Source organism: Tachypleus tridentatus, chromosome 12 (assembly GCF_004210375.1).
Source record: "Tachypleus tridentatus isolate NWPU-2018 chromosome 12, ASM421037v1, whole genome shotgun sequence".
In the NCBI taxonomy this organism is placed as follows: domain Eukaryota; kingdom Metazoa; phylum Arthropoda; class Merostomata; order Xiphosura; family Limulidae; genus Tachypleus; species Tachypleus tridentatus.
In genome coordinates this window covers 5,501,447-5,528,166 of record NC_134836.1, presented here as the reverse complement: position 1 = coordinate 5,528,166, position 26,720 = coordinate 5,501,447, and the positions used below count along the sequence as shown (strand labels likewise).

The window sequence follows — 26,720 nt, the reverse complement described above, 5'->3', positions numbered from 1 at the left end:
TACCAAGAATCAGACCCAGGATTTGTGAGGGATTAGGGTTACTAAAAATCAAATTATGGAAAAGGCACTAAAGTTACTTAAAAATAAAGAACAAGTCTATGAATCAGATGCATTCTTGAATATATAGGGCATTTTAAGCACAGAATAAAGGAATAAAGTATTTAAATGGATATTTATTGGTTATAGTTGTATTTCACAGACCTCAGTATTTACTCTCTCAACTGACCCAAGAATTAAGTACCACTACAGATAATGTGGTTATGTCCATTTAAATCAACAGCAAAATAGAGAACTAATTTAAATACCACTAAGTCAAACAGTTGTGTCCATACAACTTGAATCAACAATCAAACCAAGAAACAGATTTCAGTACCAATGTATACAATGTTCTTGTCTCCACGAATAGAAAAAGGATATGTTAGGCTAGGCATTTTTTTTTTTAAAATAAACTAATGTGTATAAACTTCACATATTGGAATTTTATGATTTTTGGTATGTCACTTCAATCACTATTGACATTGTTGATCTACAGGCCAACTTCAGCTGACAATTAGTTGTACACTGATCAATCACAGAAATACTACTTCTCATCACTGGCAAATTTGATGTTTTCTTGATTGTCACTGTGATGCCACTGCCAGGAGAAACAGTCATTTTTTTTCTTCTTTCTTGTCAATACCATATTTATAGTTAGCTTCAACTGCTTTATGGTGAGACTGGCTGTTGCTTGTAGGTGATGAAATTGTACTTTTTTTTACAAAATGCTTTATTTTATAACAAATATAGCATCTCTCCTCTCATTTGTCTTTTAATCTCCAGTCACCCTGGTGGATTTCTGCTTCAGATCAGCCACCAGTGGTTGCCAACTTCTACTGGTTATTCTTAGACTTTCTATTTATACTCCCATCCAAGGGCTTCTATATGCTGTTCTGTCAGCTTTATCATTTTATTCACATCTTGTTGCTCTCTCTTTTAAGAACACTGATATACACATTGAGCACATGCTTAAAACTGCTCCAGTGTCAGTAAGTCTGCCAGTTCCTCAAAACTATTTTCACACTTGGCCATGTAATTCACTTCTTGTGAAGTAATGCTGTATACGTATCACAAAGTGAAATAGTTTTTCCAGTGTTAGGTGCAACTTTTCTGAACTTCCAACAAAGACCTTTACTTTTTTGTAATCCATGGCATCTTCTTACATCATTCCTGCATATTCTTGTAGGTCTTTTCCTGTGACAAGTGGGCTAAGACAGATTCCACAGTTACCTCTGTCCCAATTCTCACTTTGGGAAAGTCATTCATCTTTGAAAAAGGCAGCATCCATGGCATCTTTCTGTTCAACAAATTTGGGCAGCTTGAGTCAGCTAGTTCTGATCTAATTGTCATTCTTGAGTTCTTCTTTCTATTGAGTGTTTGGCTATCTCATTTTGTGCTCTTATTCTCTGTGTAGAATCTCCCTTCTCTCCTTTTCTTTCTTCTTAATTTGTATTCTTATTTTTCTATCTTTTCCTTCTTTTAGTCTTCCTTCCTCTCTTTACAGTTTTTCATTAACAAACTCTTGTAGTTTGCCATGTTTTAGCCCAAGATGCTCACCTTCTGTCCTTTTATCAAAATTGTTCACATGGTTATATAGCATCATTTTAATCTTTACACTATTTTCATCATCATTACATTAGAGCATATACAGCTCTATTTCTGTCATTCATGTCTTCTTTTGCCACCCTATAATCTTGGCTGGCTTGCCTAATGTCAGTGTTCTAAGTATGTAGGTTATGATTGGATTATTTTACATAAGGTGTTTGATTTGTTAGTAATAAATTAAAAAAACAAAATACAATCTAACTGAGGCCTCAAAACTTTCTTTAAACTATAAGTACCACTTAAGCTAACAAGAAAAATACCAAAGATATGAGTATTGATTGATTGATTGATTTAGTGTTTTATGGCACAAAGCAGCGAGGCTATCTACACCAGACATTCGGTAAAATTGTAAAAAAAATAAAAAATAAATGCAGTAATAGACATAAATGGAAATGAAGGTAAAACAAAAAAGTATGAAACCAATGTTGACACCTAGTCTGCAATGTGAAGATAGAAGGCAGAGTATAAGAAGTTGTAAGGTATTTACTCTAGCAAAAAGGTAATGATCATAACCCGCTAGGAAGACTAACAGGTAAGTTCAAGAACCACCGTCAGTCACCTGAAGTTGGTCTTTCCAGTCCTGGTTCCGGGTTATGTGTTATAGCAACCAGTATCAAAATGTAAAAGAATAGAAGTTTTAAAGGATACATAGCAAAATTGTAACAATGAGTAGCCAAATGTCCAGTAAAAAGATAAAGTCAAGTAAATGGAGTAAAATTTGTATAAGTAATTGAAGGTAAAAACGGCAATGAAAACAGAAGATGGTGTAAAAACCAATGGTGACATCCAGTCTTCAAAGTTGTAAAATATTTACTCTAGCAAAATGGTATAATGATCATAACCTGCCAGGAAGACTAACAGGTAAGTTCAAGAACCACCGTCAATCACCTGAAGTTGGCCTTTCCAGTCCTGGTTCCAGGTTATGTGTCATAGCAGCTATTATCAAAATGTAAATGAATAAAAGTTTTAAAAGACACTCCGCAAAACCGTAATAATGAGTAGCCAAATGTCCAGTAAAAAGATAAAAGTCAAGTAAATGGAGTAAAATTTGTATAAGTAATTGAAGATAAAAGCAAAACAGCAATGAAAACAGAAAATGGCATGAAAACCAATGTTGACATCCAGTCAACAAAGTTGTAAAGAGCTACCTGTAGCAGAATGGTAATGATCATAACCCGCCAGGAAGACTAACAGGTAAGTATAAAAACCACCGTCAGTCACCTGAAGTTGGTCTTTCCAGTCCTGGTTCCGGGTTATGAGTCAATATGGCCAGTATCAAAAGGTAAGTAGTAAAAGTGTGAAATGATATGCAGCAAAAGTATAATAACAACTCGCCAGGACGACTAACGAGTAGTTCAAACGGATAGTTCAAACAGTAGCGTTAGTAACCTGAAGTTGGCCTTTCCAGTCCTGGTGTCGAGTTATTTAATGTTCTGGCCATTGTCCAATGTCAAATTGAAGGAGAGAGATTAAAACTGTAAAAAAGGAACCACAATTAAAAAGGTGTAATGAATAAATATGCAACACTTAAATGAGATCAAAAGATTAATGGCCATTAAAAAATTAAAAACATTATTAAGCTGGGCAGAGTCACCATCACCAATAACTCTGTCCAATGTTACAAACTGACCCTGGGAAAAAATATGTTTAACATATTGCGTCGTTGAGAATTGTAACAATGGCAAGAAAGTAAAACGTGGCTGATAGTGATTTGAGTGTTACACAAACTACACATTGGTGCATCAGTTCCAGATAAAAGAGAATGATGAGTTAAAAAACTGTGACCAATGCGTAGCCTAGTGAGAACAACTTCCTCCTTCCGAACTTTACGGAAGCTAGATGGCCAAAGTCCAGTTTTGGGTTTGATTTGAAAAAGTTTGTTGTCACGTTGCTCACTCCAAGTGGACTGCCAGCTGGCACGGAGCCGAGCCTTGAAGACAACACCATAGTCCATGTATGGAATAGGCATAGGAGTGATGGTGCTGAAGCAGACATATTTAACTGCCATGTCTGCAAGCTCGTTCCCGCGAATACCAACATGGCCTCGTATCCAAAAAAACTGGATTGAAGTAGCTGCTAATGAGAAATGGGCCAGTTGGTTTCTAATATCTTCGAGAATAGGATGTGAGCTAACGTGTAGCGATTCCAAGGCAAGTATAGAACTAAGCGAATCAGTATAAATAGTGCAGTTGGAGTACTGCTCAGCTGCAATATGATCCAGGGCAAGAGATATGGCATACAGTTCAGCAGTGAACACAGAAGCTGTAGAAGGGATTCTGCACGCAACTACTGACCCATGGCAAACCATAGCAGAGCCCACTGAATTACCTGATTTGGAACCATCTGTATAAATGGGAACTGAATGATTGTTTGAAAGATGTTCATTAAATAAATGATGGTACTTCCAATATGGAGTATCTGCCTTTATTAGGTGACTGAAAAAAAGGTCACATTTGGGGGCTGTAATAAGCCATGGTGGGATGGACCAACCTGTGGAATCTGCAATGTTATCCAAGGACAGACCCAGTTCATCCAATTGCGCCCGGATGCGAAGGCCAAACGGAGCAATGACAGATCGTCTGTTCTGAAAAAGTACTGCTCCACCGAGGAAGGAAAACACATTTCCAGATGGGATGCTTTGGTAAGGAATGAAGTTTTGAAATATATTGTAAAGATAGTTGCAAACGGCGAAGGTGTAGAGAAGGTTCATGAGATATAATGTATATACTTTGAACTGGAGAGGTACGGAAAGCCCCAGTGCAGAGTCGAAGTCCTTGGTGATGAATGGGGTCCAGCATCTTTAAGGCCAAGGGTCTGGCACAGCCATAGACCATTGATCCATAATTGAGTTTCGATCTAATAAGAGCACGATATACCTTTAACATTGAACAGCGATCTGCCCCCCAACTGGTAGAAGAGAGAACACGGAGAATGTTCAGTGCTCTTGTGCATTTGACCCAAAGCTGCTTTAAGTGTGGTATAAAGGTCAGTTTACGATCAAAGATAAGCCCCAAGAACTTGGTCTCCGGGACCACTGGCAGCAAAACTTCACCGATATGAAGTGCAGGATCAGGGTGAATACCCCGTCGACGGCAAAAGTGCATGCATACAGTTTTGGAGAGAGAGAAATTAAAGCCGTTCGCCAGAGTCCACTTCTGTACACAATCGAGGGTGGTTTGTAGTTGCCGCTCAATATATCTCATGTTTGACGACTGACATGAGATGTGAAAGTCGTCGACATACAGCCCATTCGCAACAGTGAGAGGGAGTTGTTCAGTGATGGCATTTATCTTTATACTGAAGAGTGTAACACTCAATACACAGCCTTGAGGGACTCCAAGTTCCTGTACAAAAGAACAGGAAAGTGTCGAACCCACACAAACTTGGAATCTCCTGTCCATTAAAAATTATTTAATAAACATGGGTAGATGGCCACGTAACCCATATGTATGGAGGTCTCACAAAACGCCATACCTCCATGTTGTGTCGTAAGCCTTCTCTATGTCAAAGAATATTGATACAAGATGTTGGCGGTTGAGAAAGGCTTCTCTGATAGATGTTTCAAGACGAATTAGGTGGTCTGTGGTGGAGTGCTGTCGACGGAACCCACACTGGGTGGGCGAGAGGAGGTTGTTTGATTCAAGGAAACAAACAAGACGAGCATTAACCATCCTTTCTAATGTCTTACAGAGACAGCTCGTCAAAGCAATTGGATGGTAGTTTGAAGGAATCTTGGGATCTTTCCCTGGCTTAGAGAAAGGTAAAATAATAGCCTGGCGCCAGGCATCAGGAAAAACATTCTCCTGCCAGATCCAGTTGAAAACAATCAGAAGGACATCAAGCAGGAGATAGATGGTGCAGCATGTCATAATGAATATTATCAGGTCCAACAGACGTACTGGCAGACCGATGAAGGGTCATTTTTTAGTTCCACCAGGGTAAAGGGATAATTATAGTCAAAGAAACAGTCAGTTTGAAAGGAAAGAGGTGATCGCTCTGCCCGAGTCTTGATGGCCAGGAAGGTGGAGGAACAAGCAGAAGTGCTAGATACCCGGCAAAAGCTTTCACCTAGAGTGTTAGTGATGTTCCGAACATCAGTCACCTCCTGACCATCAGAGAGTAAGATCGAGAGGGGGACAGAATTGTAGTGCCCATTAACCTTTCGAATCCTGTCCCATATGATCTTGGAACTGGTGGTAGAAGATATGCTGGTTGTGAACTTAATCCAAGATTCCTTCTAGCTTTGACGTCTTACCCAACTAGTATGTGCACGGGCCCGTTGGAAATAACCCGGTTTGAAAGTGTGGGATATCTACGAAAAGTATCCCAGGCCCGCTTTTGAGCCTTCCGTGCTAAGTGGCAAGCAGGATTCCACCATAGACGAGGATATCGTGGAAAACGTGTCGAGGTTTTAGGAATACACTGAGCAGCTGCATGTGTAATACAGTCAGTTACCGCTGCTACACAGTCGTCTATTGATGGCTGATTTACGATGGCAGGATCAAGTTCTGCGAGAGCAGTGAAAGTGGCCCAGTCTGCCTGATCCAGCTTTCAACGGGGCACGCGGGTAGGGTGGCATCGACCACGGCCAGTCTCTCTCAAAAGGTTCGGAAAATGATCACTGCCTAGTGGATTACTGTCAACCCTCCATGAAAAAATGGGAGAATAATGAAGGGGAGCAAACTGAGAGATCAATAGCGGTAAAGGACTGACTAGGTGCATGAAAGTAAGTGGAAGAACCAGTATTGAAAAGAGAAAGATTGTGATCAGAGAGCATCCGCTCTACAGATCGGCCCCTCCCATCAATAATAGCACTTCCCCAGAGGGGATGATGTCCATTAAAATCTCCTAGGATTAGAAATGGAGATGGCAATTGTTCAACGAGAGCATCAAGATCTGATTGATCATGTGTCTCTCCAGAGGACAGGTACAGAGAACAAACAGTGATGGTATGACCCAAGGAAACATGGATGGCTACAGCCTCCAAGGGTGTGTTAAGTGACAAAGACAGGGTGGGCATGTGTTGATCAACCAACAGTGCCACCCCTCCATGTACTCGACCATCACACAACCTGTCATTTCTGTACAGAGAAAACTGCCGAATGGAGACAGTATCAGCAGTTTTGAGAAATGTTTCTTGTAAAGAAAGACAAACAGGATGGTAGGAAGCAATCAGCATTTTGATATCATCCAGATTAGAACGTAAACCTCGACAGTTCCATTGTATCAAGGTGGCCATTTTTAAGAACGGGTAGGTGAAGTGGGTGGAGAACCCTTCGGTTTACGACCACGTCTTTTTTCTTTACTGTCTTTAGTCGGAGGAGGTCTATCAACCTCCATGGATCCTGCTCTGTGTCGGGTGGGCAGGTTTTGTTATTGGAGGGAATCCAGTGACTGAGGACCTCTCTTGTGGTGGGAGAAAAAGATGTATCAGAAGAAATGCCTGTATTTGAAACTGAAGGAAGTGGATCTTGAGGTTTGTTGGAAGGTATGGGAGAAACAGAGATGGGTGTGGAAGTCGATTCATCAACCTTTTTAACCACGGAGTTCAAAAGGCTTTTCATTTGTTTTGAAAACGATTCTCTCGGAAGCACAGAGAGATCTGTCTGCACTCCCACTGTAGTTGTGGAATGAAGTGCAGCAGCATGTGTCCGAGATGGAGTTGTGGACAGCAATTTCCGAGCCTCAGGATAACTAATGTTATGTGTCGTTTTCAAACGCTGCACCTCTTTTTCCTCCAACCATTTTGGGCAAGAATGAAAGTAAGAGGGGTGAGAACCATTGCAGTTTACGCAATGTGGGTTCATGTCACAGTCATAGGCATCGTGGTCCTTGCCTCCACAACGAGCACATGTCAGGGAACCACGACAAGATGTCTTTGAGTGGCCGAATCTCTGACATTGGAAACATCGAAGAGGGTTTGGTATGTATGGCCGATCCCTGCAAATGAGATAACCTGCCTTGATGGTGGCAGGTGCACGTGGTGAAGTAAATGTTAAAACGAGGGTATTTGTTGGCAGTGTAACTCCATCTTTGCGAGTGGAGATGCGCCTCACTGCAGAAACTCCTTGAGTGGAGAGACCAGCGAGAATCTCCGACTCAGGAATGTTCTTCAAATCCCTTTCAACAATAACTCCTCGTGAAGAATTCAAGGTAGCATGGGGTGTAACCTCAATAGGTATATCCCCAATTGCCTTTGAATTCAAGGAGTTCACTGTGTTGGGATGTGGATGTTTCAACCAATATGTCACCAGATCGAAGTTTCTTTACTGACTTTGGAGAGCCAGCAAGTCCCTCTAGTCCCTTTTGAATAAAAAATGGGGACATTTGCCCTAAAGGTTTTTCCGAAAGAGAATGTAATATAAGAAAATGAGGTACGTGTGTTACTGATGTTGAAGATTGCTGTTCTGAGTATTCAAGACGTGGTCGCTTACCCATTGACTGTTTTTTTACAATTTTATTTAAATTTTTTAGAGGATCCATAGGAAAAACAAAAAATTTCGGTACTCACTGACCCCACCCACCATGGAGCCCTACAAGCGGACGCACTACAAAGTCACGCAAGGACAATGCAGCAATGCCAGGGTTTCGTGAGCACTATACCCAAACACCAGCATCAGGCACAATGTCCACAACACCCGTTGAGAACTTCCAACACTGGTACTTGGTTGACTCTAGCCCAAGTGGACCAGCCGATTGACCCAAGGGGGGCCACCCAAAGGCCGCCCGTCTACAGGAATTCGAGGCCAAAGTGGTGTGTTAGGGTTGGACCCCTCAACCACCAGGATCCTCTCCTCCCATTCACGGGTTGCCACGCACGGCAAACACGTGGGTGGATGTTTAGATCCCAGAGATATGAGTAAGGTGGCATCATTAATATTAGTAAAGCCAACACAACAAGATAATTTCAAACACAACATACAATTCATACAAAGTTTTAAGAATATTTGTTTCAATTAACTTTTTAAACAATCCATCCTCAACATTTTTCTTAAAATCTAAATAATCATAAAATATTGCATCAAGATAAACTAAACAGTAACATTTGTACTAAACAGTCTTGTATATCCAACAGTTAATAAATCCATAAATCCCATTTATAAGTGTTGAAGCTAAAACCAGCTAATCTAGTAGTGGCAACTGGAACTGTTATAACCTGAAAATAACTCTTATGCTTCAATTTCTATTCTTTAACTTCCTAAGTTAGTGTCTGATGGATAATGTAATGATTTATAAAAGTCTTTGCTGTGATTAATGTATTTTGTTTGGGACTGTGAAAAATAAGTTTGAATTATTTAATCTAGTGTAATCTGAAAAAGAAAAAAGGCTCAAAACATGAACACGAACGGAGGAGTTGAAACAAAACTAACGTATTTGTATTATGCTATCACTATCTTTTTTTTGTATCATTAATTTATTCACCTTTTAATTGTATTTATATCCTTTCTTTGGCATGGTGTATTACTAAATGATTTTTATACATGTTAAACTAATTTTTAATAAGAAAAATATATTACAAATTAATATATTCTGAAGTGTTATAATTGTACACCTTGACTGTCTTGCAATAACAATTACTCTCATCACACAGTTGTTTTTACACATCCTCTTATGTGCGATTATACATTAATATTGTATTTAAGTATTTAACATGTTTAGAAACAATAACAAAGTTATTATTAATTTTTTAATACATTTAAACCTCGCCCACTAATCTTTATAATTCTTCAATATTACAAATACTAACTCAATTCGTACCAGATCATGAAGTGAGACAGATAAATTAATTCAAGTGTGTGATTAATTATACTGCAGCTACATTTATTTTTGGAAGCATTGTTTACCTTGTCACCGAGGAATTTTGATGGCAACTGCCAGTACAGAGTTTGTCCTTGTAGATTATCAACAGTCTGGTAGACAAGCTCCCTGTTTTGTCTGTCTACATAGAAATTGTTGAAGGTCACATCTTCTTCCAATTTAGTCAATTCTACATCTTCTGGAGTATTTGTGAAGCTAACAGTTTCCTGAAAACACAAATAATACATCTCCACCTAATACTTCACACATTACTATTTAATAGTACACTTAACACTTATTAGATAAATTCTTAATGATGCACCTTCACATTACTCTTCATAGGTTACTTGTTATCTGAATGAAACAGTTCTGAAAAAACTATTACCTTGCCAATAAAATAAAAATTCTTCAGATGTAAAATGTGTTTATTTCTGCCAAACAATGTCCAATGGATAAGAAATATAAAAAACTGTCAAAGGCAATTTTAACTTTATGACCATCAAAACTGAACATGAAAATTATATTTTATGGTATTTAGGAAAAAATTATTTTCTTATGTGAATGATTAAAAAAATAAATTACAAAATAAACACATTTCCTGGTGAATAATTTTATTGAATACTTTTACTATGATTTTTCATCTGCAAAAATACCCTTGATTTTATAATAAGTTAAATCTGAGACTTCTCACAGGCCTGGACAGTGCTCTATCAACTGAGAATAAGAACAAATGGTTAAAACTACTAGAACTTGCTAAAAAGTCACTTTTAACAACTGAAACTTCTACATTCCTCCTCAGTCAGAAAACATGGCTAGACCTTTGTCCTAATTTTATAGACAAGATGCCTTCCTTTCTCATTAGGTGTCAATGTACTAATTTATTTCTACACTAAATATTCTTTCCTGGGTTTTAAAACATTCCTCTCATAGGCTAGGTGACTGCTTTAGCAACTGAGCTAAATCATTACTCCTTTAACTGTATTGGTAGAGCAAACGTATTTAAATTTACAGCAAGAAAACTTTTACACATGCAAGTCCAAGCCTGATTTTGGTATTTTTCTTCCAGAATAATTGGTATCAACACATTCAATTGGTAGCCCTGACTTTTATTTAGCATTACTTATACTTTAACACAGCAAAATAGCAAGCTTCTCTATAATTATTGTAAGCATTTGGATACAATATTTTAATAACAGTATCAAAATACCTTGAAGTTTCTTAGCAAAGTAACTTTGAATAATCATAAACCCTAATTACTGTGAAATGTTTTAGAAGGAGTTAACGACAGTCTAATATCTGTGACACATTTTAAGAGCAACAAATAACAAATAATTTTAACAGCAACAACTGTTCAGTTACTGTGAATCCATCTGGCATATCATCTTAATTGCAGGATTGTTAAATATTATAAAACCTTTTAAAAGACTATTTTAACCTTGAAAGAAGGTCTCAGCACAGAAGGTGAAATGTTTTCTTTTCATTTAACAAGTACTGTAGTCCATTAAAGTTCTCAAATCTACAATCTCTAATCTGTGTAAAAGTTACACAGAAATATTAAACAAAGTATTTTCACCTACAGGAAATCTAATAAATACAGTTTTCTTGCTTTAATAGATATAATAAGTTATGTAAAGTGCACACTGAAAACACGTTGGTGGTAGATATGTCTTAGTATACTGTTATTACTCAAACTATTTAAAAACAAAGTACTCTTAATATCACACTGTTTTGTAAGTAATATAATGACAAGTTTTCAGATACATTATGCTGTACACTTCTCAAAATATATATTTAATACTAAGCTTTCATACCTGGTCACGGTACCAATTACAATTACTACAAGACTTTGTAATACCCATACAGAAACAGTCTATACAGCCATCTGGGGAGTCAGGATTTAGGTGAAAAGTATTATCTTTACACTGGTCACATCGAGCACCAGTTGTATGACGCTATAAAAGGGAGAAAGAAATATTTATGTGACATTAAATAATATTCTACAACAAAACATGGATTACATTACAAAAAAAAATTTAATGAATTGTTTATAACACAAAATCATGGTTGAAACATCTATAAAACATTGTTAGAAAACACAAGCTGTTTCTACTCACGTTATAAAATCACAAGTGAGAGTTACTTAAGCATTGTTAGAATAGTTACAAAAATCTAGTTTTTTGAACACAATCTTTATGAGCCAATATAAATTAGAAGGTATTAAAGTAGTGAAAATATGTCTCAAAATATTTCAAGTTCACAGTGTATATGTTATAGACAATTGGTTGTTTATAATACACATTACAACTGTAGGCATTTTTTACTTCAGTATCAAACTTAAACTGAAGTAAGACAATGGCATAGCTCCATTATTAAGATTATGTTCATGCAATATCAAGAGAAAAAATAAATATTTTGCAGATTTCTATTAATATTTAATTGTTAATATACTGAATATATATTATAACTAAGTTCTAACCTAACAGTTCTAAATTCTACAAAAAATGTGGAAGTTGTATTACAATTACCAGTGATGAATTTGATCAATGAATTATGATAAGTAAAATTTATTATAATTTAATTTCTATTTACACTCAAATAAAACTTAAGTTGTGTCCATTGGATGACAAGGAATAACTATCTTACCTTACATTGGCATAATCCTGTAGAGGGGCTTCTTACTGTGGATAAACTTCCAACAGGGTTACAGTCACCACCTGAGAAACAACAAATACTAAGATGCATCTATATGGTTAAAAAGTAAAAATTGAGCATAAACTAAAATTATTTTAATTCTAAGTTTACAAAATAACATCACCCATACTGATAATATATCTGAAGTATGTAACAACTGGAAATATTTTCAAATATACTAAACATTGCTGAAAACAATAACTACATTAATGTGACATACAGACATACATTTTTTTCCTTAATCCTAGAATGCCAACACGGGATCGCTGAGATCCTATACTACATGAAAACAAGAAATTTAGTTCTTCCATTTGAAAATTTGTCCTTTTTATTCTAATTGTAAACAACAGCAATAATTAATAAATGCTGCTTTTTTAAATTCATATATTTAATTTACAACACAAAGTATCACCATCAGAAAAAAAAATGTTCTAAAGCTACCATAATTTAAAAGGTTTAAGTAAGTACTAAGTGAGTTAAAATAATCAAAATAGCTGTTTGACCTCAGTTTCAACAATGATAAATAAAAAATAAGTTTAAAACCTGCTACGTAAATGATCCTTATCTCACAGTTTTCAGTAAATTTGAATCTTCTATTTTTTGTTGGATAAAAATAATCTAATAGCAAATGTGAGAAAATTATTACCAGCAGTTTTTGAAAGATAGTATGTACTCTATAGAAGTGGCTTGGCATTTGGGTTCATTTTACTGCATATATCTCAAAGCAAGAAGCTTTGTTTGTTTTCAAATTTTGTGCAAAGCTACAAGGGCTATCTGCACTAGTCATCCCTAATTTAGCAGTGTAAGACTAGAGGGAAGGTAGATAGTCATCACCACCCATCGCCAACTCTTGGGCTACTTTTTTACCAATGAATAGTGGGATTGACTGTTACATTATAATGCCCCCACTGCTGAAAGGGGAAGCATGTTTGGCAGCAAGAAGCTTAGAGATGATTACATTTTAGCTCAGGAACATATATAGTAAATACGTACCATTCACAAGAAATGTTGAAGATTATAAATGAATAGAAAGAAGATTGCAAATTCAGAGTGAAGAAGTGCCATGTGAGGTAGCAAAATGAAGACTTTAATATTTCCTTTTTGAAGCAAAATATTAAAATTTGTATAATATTAAAATGTTAATATTTTGATGTTAAGTTTATTGACATACATTAGTAATAGTCATGTAATTAAAGTCTGAATGAAACTCTATACCAAGTCACAACATGCACAATTTGTCCTAACCATGAAAAGGTTAACAGTATCATTTCTTGCAACATACACCTGACAGCCATAAAACTACTGTTTTTAGAAATTTGGAGTACATACTGGAGAGATTTAAACATTTTTGCTAGAAAAAACTCTTTATTCTAAAGATAATTTAAAAATTTTTCCCATTATGGTGGTTTCCTTAGGACTCATATGAACCAAATTCAAAATATGATAAATTTAAATAATATGTCCTAATTTATAATGAAATCTCTCTTCATAAACTTACCTTATGTGAAAGTAGCAAGAAGAAACCACTTTGATGGTCTTTGAAATTGTATCAAAACTTAAGTGATATTAAACTGTATAGTTTGATGATTTTAATGAGCAGAAAAGAGATGAGTTTTAAACATAAAAATACTACCGAAACTTGGAAGAGTGGTTTATATATATTTTCTTTTTCATAAACCTCACTTATAAATCAATTGGTAGAATTTTATGAATATACAGAACTAATCTTAAATACACATTTGTATGATTTTTTAAAGGAATTTTTTTTTCACATTTGTTTTCAATATTGCATTGTTAATGCAATGATAAATAATTCACAAATAAATCCACCATGTGAATCAAAAATACAATAGTGTAAAATAGTTTTAACAGTTTGTGAATAATTCATAAAATAAGGCTATCTAAAAAAAGTAAATGGGATTTAAAGTTGTGTCCAATTTTAAAACAAATATTAGTGCTGCTTGTTGCTCTTACAATGACATTTATAACTAATCTTGTCAATATCTGTAAAACAATTTTATTCATACTAATTGTAAAATTTCATTCAAGAACTAAAGGTGTCACCTCTTTCTCTACAAGATCCTCCTGGAATGTTTGGGTTTCCTTCATAACCAGGGGCACATTTCTCACACTGGCGACCTTCGTACCCAATTGGACATGCAGTACAAGTAATTTTTCCATCTGATTCCAAGAAACATGTTGGAGAAAACCTTTTGGAGAACAAGTAAGTTGAAGTTTGTATACTGAGTTATAATGTATAATAGTGTTATTTCAAAACTGACTATACCATTCATTTTTAGAATAGTGTGTGAAAGTTAAATGCTTGATTAATATGCTTGTTTGGTAAGTAAAATATTTAAAATAAAGCAGCATGATGGAACACCACCACTAAAAATCATTATGAAAATTCTATTTCAACCCCAGATTCAAAGTATAGGGCAAAATCTTTTATAATAGTAACATTTTAAAATTAAATACACTGTAATCTTTTAAAAACAGCTTTATCAAGTAATATACAACAAAAATTACCCTGATTTATTCAGAATCTTAAAAAAGAAATATTACATGCCATCTATAATCATACAAAGTGTTTCTTAGAATTCCACTGAATTACTATACACATTATCCATTGACTGTTAAGATTATTACATAACCAGGTGTTAACAGCAGCAATAAAGTTTATTCCTTGAGATTCCAGAGAGCTGTGGGGTATCTCATAAGATGTTATCAGTCAAAAATATTTGATTGGATTCAAAAGAACCATAAGGTATCATAAAAGGTTTTACACCAACAATAAAGTTTATTTATTAGATTACAGAAAGCCATAAGTGAACTACCACAGTAAATAAAACAAACTATCAGAAATCTTAATATTAGAGAAACTAGCTTGACACATTTGCATGTACTCTTCAGTCTCATGTTGTCTCCTGGCAGGGAATTTGGTCAACACAAACTATGTGACTTCAAAACTTTGAATTCCCTTAAAGACATAGGAATCACAAGGAGTTATTCAGCTTAAGGTGACCTTTGTAGGTGTTGAAATTAGGCATGCTATTGATTAAATAGCTTTTGAAAATTCTTTTTATGAAGTCATTCACTTCATATAATTCTTTTTGATTTCCAATCCATTTGATGGCTAGAACCTCTCATATAATGAAAAATAGCACTGTTTGTGTTGCATTTTTTTTTTTTTATGTTTGGAAACTTATGTTAACACTTCTGGCCTCAAACCTTTAAAGCTTTTCTGATACGATTTGCATGATGTATTATAAATGCCTTTTTATTTTCATATGTTCTGTTTGAGGTTAGGCAATCTTCAATGGTGTTGACATATTTGTATACGATTCTAAAGTTATTCTCCCTCAGTATATTCTTTACGGTCTCAATGTTGTGGTCAAAATAATAATGGTTTCATATTACTATTATTATTGATTGGTCTTTTTTTGCTTTCTTGGAACAAGTTCGTTTTTGAGCTACTATGGCAATCTGTATATACAACACCTCCAAGCAAAGTTTTACCACAGGTCAAGTTGAGAGCTGAAATTTCAAAATTAGGAGAGGCTCTATCCAGTATGAATAAATAATGTAAATAATTTGTATTATCAAAAATGTTAAAACCAATAAATATTGCTTACTGAAATCTCATGGAACATTATATCCATAAAACCTCTATTGCAATGGCTTAAAGATTTAATTTCAGGGTTTTAAAGTCAATACGAAATTAATTTCAATGTTTTCCTTTCAGAAACAGTATTTAGAATTTCACTGAAATCTTCAAAGATAAAAGGAATATAAAAGTATAACATACATTAGACTATTCCACAGAAATCCAGCAAACTAAACAGAAGACAAGAATATTATGTTTTGAAAAAAAAAAAAAAATGCGAGTTTAATATAATCTATTTGTCATGCATGTGGACTTTTGAGTAGAAAACCAATATTTACCATTCCTGAGCAAAGCCTGCCATCCACACATTAGCAAGACTATTATTAAATAAAAAAGACTTTAGACATAAAATTCAGCAAAAGAATCAGATATTAGTTGAACTATACTAGAGGAAGAGAAAATTATTTCACCTTACACTTCTGACAAGTTACAAAAATATTCTGGAATATTTCAGTAACTGAGGAGTTCACTTGTCAGTAAATTAAAAAATTAGAAAATACAGTAGCTTTTATATTTCACAATATCTTTGTTATTCAAAAGTTTGGAAATAAAAAGCAGTTAACAAGATAAATGTTAAAATCTGATGAGCTGATTTTTAAATATTCCACTGGAATAAGTATTTTGGTTTCAAAAAATAGTACAATAACTTGCATTTTCAAAAATTATATCCTCAAACTTCAGAAAACATTTTGAAAAATATTAGGTCACATAATGCCCATTTTAAATATATTTTCTTGTATTTAGGGGAAAATATCCTCTATTGTTTAGCTGTGGTACTAGTAAAGTACTATATTTTTTACTAATAAAATATATGTTCTTACTCCATTGTAAACACACTACATAAAAATACTGTGCATGTTATACTAAAAAATTATTTTTATGTATTAATATAATTTCCTCTTTCTTGTGAAAATATACCACAGCAAATTGGTATGTTTTTGATATATCAAATTAAAGCTTCACAGAAACTAAGACTGTGACTATTTTATACATGGTTACTTTTGTTATGTAGACATAAAAGCTATAAAGAGAAAAGTAATTTGTATTATAGCACTTACTTTAAAATCATTTTTATACAAACAAAATTACCTACTTTTCAGCTGTGAAACATTACTTCTCTATACAGTTACTTACAAATTAATTATTTCCACATGATTTAACCAATTAATCTTTCTGAAAACTGAAGGAGAAATTAAGATTATAATAACATTAATATAAAGTATTTTGTGAGATAAACATACACATGAGAAAGTCCATGCATAACAAATGGAAGAATATCACGAGACTATACTTGTACTGATAGCAGAGAATGTTAATACACAAACAGTTAAAATTTAAAATGTAGCACATTGTACTTATGCACAAGTTAAAAACACAAAAATATAGTTTTCATACAAAATAACCAGTATTACTTCTAATAAAAGTACTGAAGTGGTACTGAAACATGTTTTTATGTAGTAACTATAAGTAAAAGAATATAATGATACAGTCAATAAGTATAATCTACACTAAATATTTATTTTGAAACATTTAAAACTGATATTTTGAATAAAATACAGTTAAACTGTCTTTGTTAAATAAATTTATACTTTTATTTTGTTAAAATTTGTGAACATTATGACGCATTTTGCACCATGTCATTATATTCTTTAAAACAGAACACACAGCAACAAAAACAAATCAATATGGTAATAAGGCATATCTCATGAATAAATTGTCGTACAATTAGCTGTTTTATGCTAATGATTGTCATCAGTTCCTCAAACTGTGTTGAGGTAGCAACTGGTGGTAGTAGGAACAAATTGTTATTCTTATGTTTACATTATAACCATAAATTTTCATGCCATAAACAATACCAATTAATATGAAATAAAATTTGCTGCATATTTTAAAAAAAGGATTATAGTGTACAAATACCATTAATTTGATACATTACCTAGATTTATTGAAACAGCAAACAAAACTTTATATGACATTAAAAAGTAAGAAGTCTACAGAATGAAATATATGATAAGATTTTTAGTATTTGTCTCAAACTCTCAGTAGACTTAAATTAATATTTATCCATAAACAAGTAATTGACTAAATAGTGTGTAATTTGCATTTTAATATTAATAAAATCATCAGGATTACTTTATGAAACAATAGTAGCACTTTAATAAATTTTTAACTAAGCTTTTGTTTTATTTATATCACAGAAATAATATATAAAAGTCAGATTAAAAATATTGCATAGTGTGAGGAATGATTTATTCTGAATGCAAAACAATTAAAATTTCTTTCAGTTAGTACATTAAAAAAAAAAAGACTTATTTTGACCTTTTCATTTTTAAAGCTTTTTTGTTATATATATTAACCCTATAATGATCATGACATTCGTAAAACCCTTTCTCTGCATGTTATTGAGTTACATTAAAAAATATTAAACCACTTTACTCTGTATTTTAATTTATGGTTTTTCAATCAAGTACATTGTAATTCACAATTCTATATTACCCTAGTTTTCATTCATTTTAAGTAACCTTTGAAACAATAAATTTAATATTTTACTTTGTCAATTGACAATTTTGTGGTTTAAAAACTTGAATTTTAGAGCTGATCTACAAGTGTGTGTAATGAAGACATGTTCTAGCACATTAAAAGTATATGTAGATGAAAACACTAAAAATTAATCAGCTCAACATAAGCCATGCCCCCTACCCAAGTAGAAGTTGTATTGCTAAGTGACAGTTTTAATAATAGCATATTCATAACCAATAAAGAAAGCATGTTTTATGCTATATCTTACGAGTGCAGGGAAGTTAGGTGATGTTTGTACTTTATAAAAGAATTTGAAACAAAGCTTAGTCATTGTTGAGATCAGCATCCTTCATGGTTAGCTATTTTTTCTCAGACTATACATAATAGCTTGATAAACAGTTAAATTGCATTTAGGTTTTACTTTTATATTTTAATAAATTACTTATTTGTGTATTAATATTCATATTTGACATCTTAATGACTTAAAATTTATTCTGTGCTTTGCCTCAATCAACCAATCAACAGGTGTAACGCTAGCAAATGCAACCCCCATTTTTATCAGGGAGCTAAAACTGTCCTTAGCTAATCATAATAGTATATCACCCTTGGGCACCTATTGATGTATATCAACATAAACATATTAATATGAATTAAAATATCAATTAAAACAAATATTTGTTTTAAAACACTTTCAATATTCTTTTAGGAGATTCTAGAGATTATGAAAGTAACATTTAAAAACTAAGATAAAATTATCTCAAGTGAATTATTCAGAAAAGGACAAATAATTACATAAAATGTCACATTTTTGGAAGAAATGGCAACAAATACTTCATTACCTTTGAACAGAACTAAAAGAACAAGAAGTTCATTCATGTACAACTTAGATTTTTGGGTGCTCTGTCTTGTTATTGAAGACAGGTTAATTAAAAACATTGTACTTGTACATATTGCTTGCAATGACATTCATGTAACTTCATTACTTACACTAAAACAGTTCACTTTTTATTTGCAAAAGCATAAAATATCTTTCAGAAATTTTATTTAAAGCTACATATGGAATAGCTGTACAAAGACATTTCTAATTCTGAACTGACAAACTAGAGAAAACAGTTATATGATACAAAATATAATCCACCACCTACTCTTGTAATATTCTCATTTTATCATACACATGAATTGAGTCTCACTTATAGTACACTCACAATCCCACAGCATGAAGTTAGTTGTGGCAATAGGACACAAATCACAAAACAAAAATCCTCTGTATGGGAACTCTACACAAAATACCATGCTTAGCCTCCACCCAAAAGATATGAAGAAATTTCCCACAAGTATTATGTATTATAAGAACAAGTACAGTTTTTGCTGATTCTGAAGTACATCTAATTGCATGCACTACATAATAAAGTACAGTTAACCAATGTCCTCTGGGTTCAGAGAAGGCCAAAAATATCAGGGATGGAGATGTTGCAATATGAGGATATGTCAAGATTTTGTTTTCTGGAAATTTGTTTTATCTTGACAAAACAGAAGAGTTTAAAATCTGAATGATTGTTTAATACTTTTTAAAAGAATTGATAATATTGATGCATCATATTTTTTACAATTAACGGTAAGAATGGTAGAGTTAGGGAATTAATATACATTTGAGTAGGGTATGAATTATCCTCAGTTAAGAAATCTTTATTCTTCTAACATAGTAGTTGTTCTTTGGATGTGGTGAATGTTGTTAATTTCAGAGAAGACTTGAAAATATTTGAATAATAAGGCTGGCTTTGAGTGTTACTCTAATTTTAAAATTTAGTTCAATGAATGTGGTTGTTCAAAATAGACTAACAGGTTCCTTGTTGTTAAATTATGCTTACAAACATGGCAGTAATGCAGTAAACAAAGATTATCTACATAATTCATTACTATACACATGTTAATTTAAGAGTAAATGTTCAGTTCTCAACACCAAGACAATTTATGAGCTAAGAAGATGTAGTTTCCCTATTGAAATGATTGTTTCTTTTAGAGCAAAGCTACAGTTACGACAGAAAATGTTCGTACCCCTGCATCCTGAGTGATTTTTTGCTCATAACTTAAAAAGTATCATGATTAGGCTAATAGAAGTATAATATATTAAAAATATTATACTAACACACATCTACATATATTTTTATTTAAATTAAACGATAAATAAACTGTTTATAAACAAATAACCAAAAATAGGAGGAGTAGAAAGTGTTCATACAGTCCAGAATGTGTGAAGAAACTGATATTCCTGTAAAAATTTTGTTTAGTTAGGCAAATAAACTACATTATACCATTCCAGAACTGAACACTGGGTTCATAATTAGTGGAAATTAGCCAGCAAAAATGTACTCCCGGCAATTTAGTGCCGTCTCCGTCATTATTTGCTTGGTCTTCATGGTGAACAGGAAACTGTCCAGTGATTTAAAAAACCGAATTATTGTAAAATACAAGTCTTATATTCTCTTTCTGGTATTGCTATACAACTTAATATGTCAAAATCTACTGTTCAAAGCATAATTGCCAAGTTTAAGCTTACAGGATCAACTGCTAACCTCCCTCGTTCTGGATGACCCACCAAAATTCCAGAGAGAACCAAGAGGAAGGCTCTCAGAGAAGTTAGTAGGAACCCTCATTTAACACATAATGACATACAGAAACTAGGGTTGAAGTAAGCACCTCTACAGTTACAAACATGTTATGCTCTTCTCGGTTCAAAGCATGCAGTCCTCGTAGAACTCCATATGTAAGGGCTGTTCATTTAGAAGTACGATTGAGGTATGCAAAAAAGCATATAGGTAAACCCTTTACCTATTGGAAGAGTATTCTTTGGTCAGACGAGACTAAAATCGAGCATTTCGGCCACAATGATGTTCGCTATATTTTCCATAAGCAGGGGGAACGAAATCTTCCAAAGAACACAGTCCCTACAGTTAAACACAGAGGTGTCTTAATCATGCTATGAGGTTCCTTCAGCTCTTCTGATATAGGCAGACTTCACCTGCTCAATGGAATCATGAAAAAAAAAAGAGTACGTTGGTATATTAGGCACTTATATCAAGAACGATGCTCGGAACTTGCGGCTTGAGCGTCGTTAGATCTTCCAGCACAACAATGACCCTAAGCACACATGCAGAGGAACCATATAAGCGTTATGGAGTGACCATCGCAGTCACCCGATCTCAACCTAATTGAAAACGTTTGGCATGAGTTGAAGACCATGGTTCATCAGCGTTATCTGAAAAACTTGCAAGAGTTGGAGGCCCTCTGTAAAGAAGAATGGAAGAACATACCAATCGAATACTGTCAAACGATCATGGAGGGCTATGAGGAGAGATTGCACCAAGTAATTCACTTGAAAGGCGACACAACTGACCATTAAAGTAGATGCAAGAACACTTTCTGCCCCTCCTGTTTGGTTATTTGTTTATAAATAGTTTATTTGTGGTTCAATTTACATAAAAATCTATGTAGATATGTGTTGGTATAATATTTATAATATACTATACTTTCATTATCCTAATCATGATACTTTTTAAGTTATGAGGAAAAAACTACTCGCAACACAGGGGTACAAACACTTTCTGTCGTAACTGTGCATTAGACTATCTGCTTTGTCCACACTGGGGAATGAAATTCCAGATTTTAGAAATGAACAGAGAAAATGAGAATTCTACTATAGTGAAAAACACATGAAACTAATAATGGAAGAAGTGAAAAAAAAATAACAACTCTGTATATGCTTCAATATATTATAATGAAAAACTAAAAACCTACTGATTTGGTGGGGTTATAAGAGGACATGGACATGGTTGACAGTCATCTGCTGTTCCAATTCTAGCATCTCCATAGAAACCTCGATTACATCTTTCACACTGTCTGCCACCAGTGTTGTGTTCACAATTCTGAAAATCGTATAAATACATCATGTATATTTTAAGCAACATAAAAAGCTTGTAAATTTTATTTTCTACATTGAAACAGTTATAAATAAAACTTATACTGGACATTTGTTAGTAACATACTATTTTAATATGACATATCATGAAATACTTGGTTTTAAAGTAGTGCAAGCAAAAATGCTTTCTGACAAACCACACATTACATACATGCCTCATTTTAATATTTTTTTCTTCAACTTGTACTGAAAAAATAAACAGTGTACTCCATTTACCAAGTCAGAAGCATTAATTAGATGCTTATGAAATCTTTTTCATCATTTTGAGAGAGATGTCAGTCATTTATCAACCATATCAAGTTTTAAAAGTGAGAGCTAATTTGTTTGAAAGTGGCATGTCAATCATTTGTCACTTGACAGGGGTTAATCCATGACAGGCTGTATGTATTATTATTTACAGATGAAAAACCTTTAAATTCTGTGGTGACATTAGCAAGGATCACTTTCTGTATGTAATTATTTGTGTAAAATCTATAAGAATTATTAACAATGTAGTACAAGTTCTGAATTGAGTTAATACAGAATTAGAAACTGAATTTACCTACTGTTCAAAGATGTACAGAGTATAAGTGTTCCTCAGTAGCCATTAAAAATGTTTATCACTTTTCACTGTTTCAGTTATTATGAACTGTATTATTCTTGTAACACACATTTATGATTGTAAGAAAAAAAATTGTATGAAATATACTATTTTAATTCTACAAGTAAACATGCCTTAGTTATACATTTTTGTTTTAATTAAGCTGTATTCTACACAACCGAAGACATGCCTTTAATAGTTCCACATTATGAACTTTATGTATAATTAAGCATTAAGCTAACATTAAAGTACTACAATAACAAACAGTCAACCTTTAAAGTGAAAACCAGCACACCAAACAAAACTAAACTTACACCATTGACTCTTTGGTATGTAGTAATTTTTTGAAGTATTATGAATTCAGTTTTTTTCTAGAAATTTTTGTACATTCGCAAAATGTTTCATATATAAGCATATGGATAACTTCTAAACAGAAACATCTCTAAATGATGTCAACTCTCATGGAAATGTACATACAAATATGGAAAATTTCTACACAAAAACATCTTTATATGATCTACACTTCTTTAGAAATAGATATAAATAGATAATTCTTACATAGAAACACTTTAATTATAATACACAGTTTCTTAGAAATATATTTTGGTGAAAATATTTTCATAAGTATTTGATATAAAGATCAGCCTTACAAGACACTCTCCAGTCACAGAGTCACAAATACTGGAGTGACCATGACAGTTACATGGAACAGTCTCAGGAACACAGACTCCAAGAAATCTTCCAGTGGGTCTACGTGAATATCCCCTATCACAATACTGAGAGAGAAAAAAATATCAAAACAATTAGTACTGATAATTTTATGATACCAACATGGTTTATGAAAACTGGAAAATAAAGTTTTGCAAACAACTATTTTCAACATCATACACTATCTTAAATGATAGTTCACAACAGCATACATTTTCAAAAACAGCTCTTTATACCCACTAACAGCAATTATTTAGTTCCCTCTAAAGTAAGTAACTGTAATGCCGAGATAAATATTAAGGCAGGACCTGTTAAAAATGAAAATTTCCCTGCATAAAGTATGGTAAAAGTGCCAGCAAGATAAACAGTAAAAAAACTAAAAACTGAAAATTTCCTTGTACACAGTACAGTAATTGTAATGGTGAATTAAATACTAAAATCTGTGAAAAATGAAAATTTGACATATTACTCCAGTCTTATTTTCTTACAGCTTCGTTAGTAATTTCAATATGCTATCAGGATAAACAAGCAAGATTACAAGAATGACTTGCCAAAATTAGTATGGTTATAATTTATCTTCAATCTTTCACTTTCTAATAGGCAATATTGTTATAGCTTGTATTTTACTCATATAGATTATGCAGGCACACTTTGATAATGGATTTCACACTGACATGTGGTTTTGTAAGCCCTTCCTTCAATAAAACAATCAAACAGAAAAACTGATATTTTGACAAATTTCTCAGTTTTCTTTGGTTCTTGAAAATCCAGTCCCTGGTTACAATTGTGTCTCAGGAATTATGTTCTAGCACAGTATGCAAAAATATCATTCCTCCTATAGAACGTAAACATTCTCGTTTAAAAATAAGCTACATGTAAACTGTTATCAATAATGTTTAGAAACTAACATTTTCATATAATTACAGGATTTATACATGGGTTGAACTGTATATTACTGGGTCTCTTTATTTTGAGATATTACACACAAACTTTGTCAAAGACATCAAAAAAATACTTCTTAAAGTTTAATGTGAACAATATATAACACAACACATGATCTTGAAACATCAACTACACATTTATTAACAAGCTATCACTGATCTGTGTCTCAACACATGAACTTCCGTAGAATAGTTACCAACAACCTACCACTGATTTAGTCACCTTGGGATATTAATATTTTCAATATGCTTATCAACAAGTTATCATTTATCTGTGTATCTTGAAACATCAACTTTTTCTAAGATGACTATTGACAATCTATCACTATGCACAAAAAATTTGTTACACCCAGAAAGAAGGCTAGATAAAATGACTATTATACTAATTCTGTATTATAGTTTTATAACATTCAATATCACGATTTAAACAAGTTTTGTGATTATAAGCAAGGATAAAATGAATAAAATTATTTGGATTTAGAATTTTCTCAATTTTTTAAACAATGCTGTGAGAGTAAATTCTACTTTTATTTTATTGTTATGATTTATCAGCCACCTGTTGTTCCTTCTACTGTTTAGTTTAGCTCAGAACTTCTAGTTACATTAAAGCACTAACTCACCCTTATAGCTGATCATGTTGATTTCGAGTATGCATGTAGGTATTATTAAACTAGCACCATCATTAATGTTATGAAAACTACCTTCAAGATATAATCTAATGGTACAATGATGAAAAAACGTCCTGCCATGAGTTTTAATAATTAGTTCATGAGATATAGTTAAAACCCATTTATGTTGATTACTCAATATTATTTTCAATCTTGTAGTTTAAATATGGAATACTTTATTTATTGAAGTAATTAATAACATTGATATATTAATGTCGTATTATTCATTAAGTTTTGGCCAGGCACATATTTATTAACTGTCTTTAGTAATTATTTTGAAAGTTTCTTTTTGAATTTCAGGGATTGTCAAATTTTAATAACTTCTTTGTTTGCTTAACTCTGGATTTTAGTCCATTAAACTGGTATCTGAATAGTATTTGAGTTTTCATTGAAAAGATTTTTTTGCTGTCCAGTCTTGAGTGATTAATTCAGCAATTATTTAAATTTAGTTGAGTATAAGTTAACTTTTAGTAGAAAATAACTGTTACTATAGAAGTAAGTGAATCTGATGTGAAAAGTCTGTAGTCTGTGTCAGTTTTGACTGAATAGAGAAGACGAGTTCCCCCCCTCCTCCATCTCAAACTGAACAGTCATTTCACCAGTAGCCCTGTGGAAAATTTATCATTCTATGTCATTTCAGTCAACCCACCACTGGTCTCTTGAGAAGTCTGACAGTGAGTCAGATTTTAATATTTTAACATTTTTAAGAGTTTGGAAAAAATTTGTGTATTAAGTACTGGAGAATAAACAGGTGGAAACTGCAGCTTCTTACTTGAGGGAAGGCTTTCAGTTCATGAATGGCTTTTGAATACTGGGAATAATTTAAAGAAACCCCGACTATTTTGTACCTAGTGGTATTAGATATCGTAGAAGTTGTTGAACTCTTTACTCAGAAGTTCCATGTTCAGAAGAGGGAGTCAGTTGAGATATTACATGAAAAATTGTAAGAACAAATTATGGAACCCTTAAGCTACGGAAAAGTTGTGAAATGTATGATACAGTTACATACATCTTTAGGAGAATACTACCAATGCCACTTTGTTGTATATATTGCTGATGTGATTAAATTTAGACCAATACAAGCATTAGAAGAAGAAAAACTTAACAGAGAAGTGAGTGATGTAAATTATTACCATAGGAGACAAATGTGATGTTATACTTGTGATAAAATAAAACATTTATTACCTGTGCATTGTCCTGAGAAAGTAAAACATGGAAAGAAGGAGCAAAAAGACAAAGGACAGTGGTCAGGAAATGGAGTAGGAGACAAAGATGTTTTGAATATTTGGAAAGTGAATCCCTTCATAAGTTAATTAACTCCAAATGAAATGGATGAGCCACACCTAACTTCACAAATCAACGGAACGGAACTCTGAGGTCGTAGAGATACTGGATTGAATCACACAGTAGTAAATGAAAATACATGGCAACAAATCACAAGAAAATAACCAAACACTTCAGGAACAAAAACTTTGAATAAAGATAACTTTTATTGAAGATGGAATGACTATCAACCTCTAGTATATTTTGA

The 26,720-nt window shown here is 33.2% G+C and overlaps 1 protein-coding gene across 50 annotated transcripts in view; it reads right to left on the bottom strand.

The window, feature by feature from the left end:
* The window catches only part of trol (terribly reduced optic lobes), a 324,267-nt gene that overhangs the window by 113,235 nt on the left and 184,312 nt on the right, over positions 1-26,720 (bottom strand). For all 50 annotated transcript variants that reach the window (XM_076469289.1, XM_076469303.1, XM_076469310.1 and 47 more), the window contains 6 exons: positions 23,523-23,648; positions 22,112-22,239; positions 14,194-14,339; positions 12,082-12,152; positions 11,250-11,390; positions 9,486-9,665 (listed from right to left, as the gene is read on the bottom strand). In XM_076469289.1, coding sequence (XP_076325404.1) covers positions 9,486-9,665; positions 11,250-11,390; positions 12,082-12,152; positions 14,194-14,339; positions 22,112-22,239; positions 23,523-23,648 — 792 coding nt within the window. The remainder of the gene's footprint in view (positions 1-9,485; positions 9,666-11,249; positions 11,391-12,081; positions 12,153-14,193; positions 14,340-22,111; positions 22,240-23,522; positions 23,649-26,720) is intronic.